At 31.7% G+C, this 9,861-nt stretch overlaps 1 protein-coding gene across 7 annotated transcripts in view; it reads right to left on the reverse strand.

Annotated features, from left to right (window-relative positions):
* LOC113393962 (collagen alpha-1(XVIII) chain-like) overlaps window positions 1–9,658 on the reverse strand; it is a 105,448-nt gene extending 95,790 nt beyond the window's left edge. For all 7 annotated transcript variants that reach the window (XM_026631106.2, XM_026631103.2, XM_026631104.2 and 4 more), the window contains exon 1: window positions 9,479–9,658. In XM_026631106.2, the coding sequence (XP_026486891.2) occupies window positions 9,479–9,519 (41 nt within the window). In that variant the 5' untranslated portion in view covers window positions 9,520–9,658. The remainder of the gene's footprint in view (window positions 1–9,478) is intronic.
* Between the last annotated feature and the right edge of the window lie 203 nt (window positions 9,659–9,861).

The raw sequence follows: 9,861 nt of genomic DNA on the forward strand, positions 1-9,861 counted from the left end.
GTGGTAGGGGTTGCCTTATGATGCCTGCTGCGCTTGCCCCGCAGTGAACAGAACAGTGGCGAGCACAAAATTGCCCCCCCCAGAATTCGGAGGGCAGCCTGGGCATCCCTGCTCAGGTGGTGTACGTCCTGAGCATGGATGCCCAGAAAGGGATTCTCCACCGCAGTTGCTGATGGTACCCTCCTGGGGTAATGTAACCAAATTCTGCACAACCATCATGTTTGGGGGGGATCGGGCCTCCTGGACTCTCACATACCGGACGAAACGCGTTAGCATAGTTACCACTTTACGCCGGTTTTAAGTGAGAGAGTGGTACTTCCCCGGGCGTGCCGGCCCATTCGGCTGCAACCCGAAGGTATGCAATGTGGCAGTACCACATAAAACTTCTATTAATGAGATAGATTTTGAACGTTATTCACAAAAAATACTCGATGTTTGTAGACAAGACGTTACATAATTGAAACCAAAATAGTGCTCGAAAATATTAATTATCACACGCGATTAAATCGACAGTAAAGCGTCCAAAGGTTCGAGGCAACAAAGATCGCCGACGGCAATATGCAGCAAGAGGCAATCAACATTCCTCAATATTTCAAAACTTATCGCAAGTACCAATAAAATTAGAAGCAATTTGATATATATTTCAATTAATGTGTGTCATTTACGGAATTTTTATTATTCCAATGAATCTTATCTATAATAATAGATGTTGGTGCATCTGTTTGATATTAATAGACTTCGACACCATTTGACCGATTACCGTCAAAGTACATATACCTACAAATTTTCACTTTAACGAAGTGGGATCGAAACGTACACGCTGCCGTTCAGTCGTTTTCCTAACTTACAAAACAGTCCAGTTGCGATTCGAACGAAGTTGGATCGAAATGTAATTGGGATCCTATCGTGGCCGCTTTAAATATGTAGACTTGGCCATCTGTTACGATTAAACTGAGGTTTATTTTTGTGAGGAATTGTCTAAGTTGGATCAGAATAGAATTGAGAACTTATCATAGGCGTTATTATAGAATTGTTCCCTAAATATATCCATTGCAAAATGTATACGATTTTTTTATCTGTTTACAAAATTGCTGATTATAATTATCATGACGGTTTTAACTTTTATAAAATACGAAATGAAGGTTTTCCTTGCGGATAATTCCATAGCCATTTCATTCTTTCTAATATGGATTGAAAAGCATTGTTTGAATATTATACCAAAAAGAGTAACCATTAATTTATATATCAGGTGTTCTCGATAGAATATATAGTTAATTTTAAATTTAATTTGATCTCGTAAAATGACAATTCAACATGCACATAAGAGCATATTTGAAAAAAAAAATTGCATTAAATTATGTAGGTAAATACATATATTTAATATATTATAAATAAGTAAATTTTTTTTTATTTCATTAAATATACATTTTATTTTATATTGTACTGTATTAAGAACGATGTTACAAAAATCCTATTCGATTTGTCCGTGCATCGGTATTCGTTGTCAACACTTAACACATGAACTGTTACTTGGTTAATATTCACCAATCTATTAAATTTACTAACTTAGCAATAACTATTTAACATATAAGTTTGTTGAATAACTCCATTGTTTTCATCGATCCAGATAACTTAGTTGCAACGTACGAAATGTAACTAGTTAAATAAATGTATTCATACAAAGTTTCATCAACAAATACGTCCAAAATCTATTCGATTGGTCCAACATTTGTTATTAGAGTTGCATACTGATTATCTTCATATTATTTGGTTCAAACTTTGGCTTCATATATGCATTTACATATACGAGTAAATTACCAAAGCAAAACTTGTATATTTTGACATTCGAACAGATTTTGAGTTCGTTTAAATTGTTTAATTTTTGACACTATGGCCAATTTCAACCAGTTAAGACCAGTAAAAAGTAACGACCAATGAACAACTTTGACATTGATTTGAAGCGATATCATTGGTCGAGTACTGGATTCCGGATTCGAAAAAAATACCTTTTGAATGTCAGCGATGTTGTTATGGAACCTTTGGAACCTTTTTGGGTATAAAGGTATTTAAATGGAATATTGTTTTATTATAAATAAATATATTAGTATAGAACTTTTTGTAGTGGGTAATATAATAGCAGAGCTATAAACAATTCGCATAGAATAGGCTATATGAATCAAACGACCTTCACTTGTTATCATTTGACTAAGCCAATTAGGAATTCTGTAAACATACATATATAATACCTAGTTGGTTCCGTAGCTCATGATTTAAAGATCAAACGAAGGATCAGGCCAAAAAAAGTTATTGGATTTTTCTATCAATTTATTCTTAGAGATTTTAAAAGTAGCCAGTTTTTACACTACCGCCCCCCACGAAGATAATGGATTTTCAAATTAAGGGAAAAACAGCGCCCCTGTGTACATACATCCTCACACATCCGTGAAGACACACACACAGCGAACAAATTAAGTGTTATTATAAAATGATAGAAAAAGCAAGAAATATAGCTTCATGCTTAAGAACTTGGGCGCAATATTAAAGTTCTACTAATACTAGTTCAAATAACATCTAGTAATTTTTATATGATCGTTAAATTTAATGTCAAATCTATAACCTTAGTAGGTCTATGTTAATGTTTCACAGAGTTGTTTTATGTTTGCAACTTATTTGGTCGGATGATAATCGTCGTAATACGAATAGAGCATGTTTAAGTGCACGTGCACTCCGTTTAGTAGAGATGACCTAGAATATCGAATATGTGAATCTTAAAAGAAGGTTCTTAAAGAAAGTTCAATGCCAGGTACCTAAATCAGCTTGTGAACGAATCTGAATAAAAACAACTTGATGAAATCTGTTTGTGTTCTGCATCTGCAAAATTGATCCTTGTGGAACACCCATTTTTAACATAGATCCAGAAGACTTTATGTCATTAATGAAAACTTGCTGGACTCTTTGACGTAAATATGAAGCAATGAGATCAAGGGCTTTACCTTTAATACCATAGTATTTGAGCTTATAAAGAAGCGTCTAATATCATTCTATGTCTATTTGATTACATTTAATTTTTTAAAAAACATTGTTAAAAAAGGTAAGGTGTGAACGTACTCAGAGAAATATAATTTCAAATAAAATGTTCAAAGAATAAAATATTGGAAGTTCGATCGTAAAATATCAGAAAGTGACATTCAATATTGTCTTTATATTTCTTTATAATATTTAAAGGATACATCTATTAATATATCATATCCCCATCGGTTAGATACGAAGTGTGTACTTACACAATAGTCTTGGTGGTAGAGCTTTGTACAAGCTCATCTTGGTAGGTACCATCCACTGATTACTAATTTTACCACCAAACAGCAATACTGGTATTGCTGTATTCTAGTTTGAGTGACAACACAAGGGACAGACATTTTTATTTCCTATGTAAGAAATAGTTAATATTTATAACGCTGCCAATATCTATATGTAGTGGTGATCATTTAACATCAAATGCTTACTGATATTATAAAAATAGCACTGTTGACGCAGATGTCAAAGATTTATTTTAAATTGAGTCACAGACCTTCCAATTGCAAGTGACACTTCTATTTAAATATTAGGTCTGTGGTCTTTACCGCCACTTATAAACACAACATATTACACACATGTGTTTAAGAAATGTCTTCTAGGAACGGTCAGCATAATCATGCAGTGTGTGTTGTAAAACTACAAACAAAGCAATAACTTGTATGGAATAGTTCAAATGTAATCATTGATTTTGCATTGAAGATTCTATTTCTATTATTGGATTTCGGGTCATGTATATTATATGACCTTCAGACGAGCTACCTTTGTTCAGAGATGTTGGTAATATAACGGGCCAATGTTCCATATGGCCAATTCGTTGGTGAGAAAATATTTGCACAATACTTACCAACACACCGAAATACGAATAAGTCTGGTTTTCGCTTAGTATTTAACCTTTAGTACAACTAAAACTTTATTTTAGTTTCTTGTTATGTATATAATGTCATATCAATTGAAAGAGAAAGTAAATTTGTCGCAAATGTCATTGCTTTATTAATTGTTTTGGTTCACTAATTTTCAATGATATTATTTAATACTGTTTTTCCAGTTATATCATTATAGAAAAAAAATTATGACTGACGCCTGTAATACCTGTATTAAACTAAACACTGTAAATAAAAAACCTTTAGTTGATTATAAAACGCATTTTATTTTTCAAGCTTACTATTGAAATATACTTTTATCAAGTGCATTTCAGTTACAATTTATGTGAAATTGATGACGCTGTGAACGATCAACGATGTTAAAACGATCAACGATAATCAACTATGCACTTCAATACATTCCACTATTTTTTTAAAGTGCTTAAAACAATAGTAAAATAAAAAAGTGCTTAAAATAACAAACAATAAATAATTATGAAGTGGTAGCCGTATGAGCACATACTGAGAACAATTGAAAACGGCGTTGTTTACTTTGTTCGACGACAGCGGGTGTGGTCACGTACTGAGCGCCTGTGTTATTGTTAGAGACAGACGCTTATTGAAGATAGCTAATATTAATACTTTCTGTACTAAATATTGGATTATTCAACTTTATTATATATTATATAATATAAAAATAAAAGTCTATACTATCATCATCGAAATTACGCTAAAGAAAAGACGGAAAAATCGATTAAAAAATATTTTTTGGCCTACATTCTGTCCTTTTTTTCTTTTTTTACTGTCCTAATTTCCGCCCGTGTTTTGGGGAGGGGGGTATGTTTAGGTATTAGGTGCATTTGTCCAGACTATAATCTATCTATGTGTTAAATTTCATTCTGATTCGTTTGGACGTTCTGCCGTGATGGAGTAACAAACATCCATACAAACTTTTTAAAATTTATTATAGTAAGATATCAGGCTTATATAAAAATCTGTCATACTATTATGTAAGTTTCATTTCAAAATGATTTATAGTATTTAGTTGAATACGAATAAAAACTTACGTCTTTATAGACTGAGGAAATTTGTCGTATTCAGGTATGACTCACGAAGATCGTTTCGTGAAATTGTGTTATGCTAATATAATACATCTTCATATAAAATAATTATAATGGTACAATTTTAAGAAGTCTAATTTTACACTTCAGTCTTCAGAGTCGTGATACACTATTTGTCAGACCACGTGCATCTTCATTGAAGATTGCGGTTCAATTACTAAGTTTCATATGCTTAATTTGTGTTTTTTATTCACATCGATGCCTGGAAAGGGAAATGTTTGAATCAACCACGAGCGAATGTGATCGAATTACCTTTTAACCTTCTCAATAGAAGACGAGACGCGTGTATCTAGCATAGCATTACAAAAGATTCGAATTTACGTAGAACTATTTTTCATATATATTTTTCACCTTCATCTACGTTTGTCACGGATGTTTCGTTTGTATTAAATTTCTTGAAAACAAAATGATATAATCTACAGAACTCACCCGACGCAGAATAACGTAATGAGCACCTTTTTAAGTCGCCATTTATTATATTATATATAAATGCCAGTACTAGCACCAAGGATTCCTTTGGGATAGAGTTACATGTATTATGTGACTATTCAACTGACTTGCTATTGCGTCGCTAAATATACAGACCCTTGCAATGGTGTTGAATGTGTAATAGCGTTCCAACATTTGGACAGGGAACCCTAAAAGCGTAATTTTAAGTGACTTATGTTTCTAGCCTGGGCGTTAAATGAAAAGTTAATTAATTGAGTATATCAGTCTTACAAATCCTACCCAGACCAAGATCATTACTTTTAAGCTTTAAATAAGTATTAAAAGGTTTTATTTACATAGATGATTTAAATAAGTATATACAAAACGAAATTAATTTAATAGGTAAATTTAAAATTACTAGGGATTTGTGGATGCCCGTCTGGGTAGACACCGTCCAGTTTTTTGTATTGATTTGAAGGGTGAGTGAGCCGATGACTACAGGCACAAGGGACATAACACCTTAGCTCCCAAGGTTGGTGGCGCATTGGCGACGTAAGGAATGTATAATATTTCTTACAGTTACTGTCCATGGGCGTATTTCACCAACCATCATCAGGTCCATGTGTAAGTTCACCTACCTATATCATTAATAAAATATATAATATAAGAATTATATTGAAAGTAAATTAATAATGAATAGACAATTATTTTAGTTATTTTGGTTAAATAATATTACAAAATTTTGACTATTGTCTATCGTATTGGCACGTAACCGTTGTCAGTTGTCATGGGTTCGATTACAACTTGGAACGAATCTTTATAGGTCATTTGTTTCGGTCTGAACGTTGTCCTAATAGGTCTGCTATGTTAGACATTCACATATTGGAGGACAATATCTGCCAACGATTTCATCACTTCGTTGAAAAATAATTAAGACTAGGGTGTATATCTACTCACATTAATTGCGTCTTTGGTCCCTTCGCCGAGCCGAGATGGCCCAATGGCTAGAACGCGTGCATCGTAACCGATGATTTCGGGTTCAAACTCAGGAAGCACCACTGAATTTTCATGTGCTTAATTTGTATTTATAAGTTATCTCTTGCTCGGCGGCGAAAGAAAACGGGAGGAAACCTGCATGTGTCTAATTTCAATGAATTTCTGCCAAATATGTATTCCACCAACTCGCATTGGAGCAGCGTGGTGGAATATGCTTCAAACCTGAGGAGGAGGAAAACCTCAAAAGAAGAAGAGGCCTTAGCCCAGCAGTGGGAAAATTACAGGCTGTTAATGTTGGTCCCTTAAGCGGTTTCGAAGTAGAAAAATCGAACAGTTTAGAATCATGTCACATTTTTATATTTACAAAAGTTAAGAGACTCCTAGAAAAAGTATTATTAGTGAGCTAGAGTCTATGCTCGTTTTAGGAGTAGAGTTTAAGTATTTTGAAACGACCAAGTTTGCTCACCGGATTTTAATGTTTAATTTTCACCGATATTTGGCTAAGGTCAAGGTTCTTTCCAATATGCCATTTCATATACCGAAGAATTTGGTTCGAATCGATAATTATTTTAATGAAAGCTTAAATAATACTATTATACACTAGCTGCGCTTCGCGGTTTCACCCCGTGATTATGGGGTACCCCGGAATATTCCCCATAATAATATAATTAATCCTTCTTGATGATTGCGTCGGAATATCAAACAGAAAAACAAAAAAAAAATGATTATATAATTTTATATATAAAGCTTTTTGAAACCACAGACAGACATCGAATTTATTCATTTATACAGACAATATAGATGTGGTTAAAAAATCACGCTTGGCTACTAGATTTAACGTTTGAACAAAACACCTCGGAATTTATGAACACCTGGTATATTATAAGGTGGCAAAATTTATTGCCTTCGAGGACAAGTTTAGTATAAACATAATGTTATTTATCGCGAGAGTAAGCCTTCTGTTTATTGGACAGAGTCTAAACTGCAATGATTTTAAACTAAACGTATCTGTTTCCGTGTGATAATGCTGGACGACTTTTAGAGAAAATTTATTTAACACTAGATGAATCTGCGGCTGTACCAGCGCTACCAAAACTAGCCTTTATCCTTTTCCGGCACTCAAACTATACTAAAATTTATCTAAATCTGTTCAGCGTTTTAAGTGTGAAGAGGTATAATCTTAGTAAGAATGGAAAGTTGAAAGTTTAGATCGTCATGGTTTATTTTGGAACGAAATTCTTCTACACTGCTTACAGTAGAGTGAACTGGCAAAGAACGTCTATTAAAGGAAAAAGCGTAATGCTTCCAGAAAAGCGTTATCCTCCTCCTTCCCTTTTTAAACTCTCTGATTCTTTCAATTATATAATATTTAACCTTTTTTTTCATTATTTGTTTTAATTAACAAATATATTTGAATAACAATTTAATATCTTGTTATATAATTATTCTTAAACTATGTTGATTTTTTAAATTCATATACATAATATATTTAGCGGAAGCAACTTATTACCAACTAGTACCTACAATGATTCAATTGATATTATTATAGTTTTAGCAAATCAGTTTACGCTGCAAGAATAAAAGCAATTAGAAAGCACCACGGCTTAAACTATGGTATAATGAGTTATCTTATTATATATCACGTGAACTACTAATCGTATCGGGATGAGATCATATACCAGTAGACGAGAAATCGTCCGAAGGTGGTTATAGGCTAATATTATTTTGAATTCCGGTGATCCCTTTTTTGTTTTATTTATGCCCAGAGGAGCGAGCGGGTAGCAGTTAGTAACCATAACAATATATAAACATTGAGAAGGTTAACAAACATTCAATTTTATCTATTCTATAAATTATTACGTACTTTCTTCTAATAAAATAAATAATTTAAAATTCAGAACAACGTTTCCTACGTTATGAGGTCAGAGGAATGTATTTTTTTTTTCAAATGGAGCCTTTAACGAAACTTATAAAACGGTCTTCATTTCGAAATAATATATTGAACGGTTAGTTATCAGTCAAGAAGACACTCGATACTTTTAGAAAATTCATCGCTGTTGATTATATATCTGTTATTTTGGTAATAAGACATAAATAAATAAATGTTGATATAAAAAAACTCACTAATTCGCGGTAGCCTACTGATTCTCCTAAAGAACAATAGAGTCTCTCAAAACTCAAATAAAAATCACTGACTCAGATTTACTAAACGTGAGTATGTTTGTGCGAACAAAAAAGGTCGATCGAATATATAAGTCAGAATACTTAAATAATGTAAAAATAAATTTCCAACTTATAATTCCTGTCCTGTTTTTTAAAATAATTTATGATTCTTAAGTATTGCGTGAAAAGATTTTAAAAAATGTTATTGAACTCTGTTGCAATCCTTGTGTCATATTAGCAAGGAAATGTATATTTTATACATAGTAATATGTAATATTATATGAATTATGTTATAAGTAAAAAACTAAATAGTGGTTTTTTAAGTCATATCGACGAGTATCGGAAAATATATTTACATATTTATTATTTTTTTATTATTTATTATTATATTATTTGTAATGTTAATGTTGATTTAATTTAATTATATATTTAGTTCATCAACTGAAATTATTCATAGCCTAATATGATTTCAGTTTTATTTTGTTCAAATAAAAATATAATAAGTATATTAATATATAATTACGGTTTTATAAGCAACATATAATAAAAACATTCGTAAATTTGAATTGCAATATTTTATCAATGCAAATACAATATGAAAAAAAAAATTAAAAATAAAGTTATTTAAATCAACTCTAGATTGATTTATTATCATTGCTTTTTATAACTTACCTATTTGGTTGCAACATTTTTTAATTAATTTTTTTAACGGTTATAGTAAATTAAATTAAATTTATAATAATATTTATAGCTGTATTCATTATTAATAAAATTAAATGTACTTATAATTACCTTTTTTTTTAATTGAAATAAAATAAAATATTAGATACTTACAAAATTAAATTAATTCTTACGATCCAATTTAATGTCTCCATTTTCAAATTTAAACTTAAATTTTCACAAATACGAAACACAATCAAGAAATATAATTATTTGAATATCGACATTTACATTGTCACTCGCGATGTAATTTACGTTTCTGCGCAAGCGCACGGCAACGTGCGTGCACGTTTACACCAGTTCATTAACTGATATTATTTCTCTTCGCGAGAAAAATCGCCGGCGAGCTTTATTCGATGTCATGTCGGTCATAAATTATTCTTGAGTCTTATACAATGCCTTATTAAAACTGCCGAATTCGGTTAAAATGAACGTCTGCATTATTAAACATCAACAACATCAAAACTGTAGTTTTGATGTATACAATAAATCCGTAT

The sequence above is a fragment of the Vanessa tameamea genome, chromosome 16 (genome assembly GCF_037043105.1).
Source record: "Vanessa tameamea isolate UH-Manoa-2023 chromosome 16, ilVanTame1 primary haplotype, whole genome shotgun sequence".
Classification (NCBI taxonomy): domain Eukaryota; kingdom Metazoa; phylum Arthropoda; class Insecta; order Lepidoptera; family Nymphalidae; genus Vanessa; species Vanessa tameamea.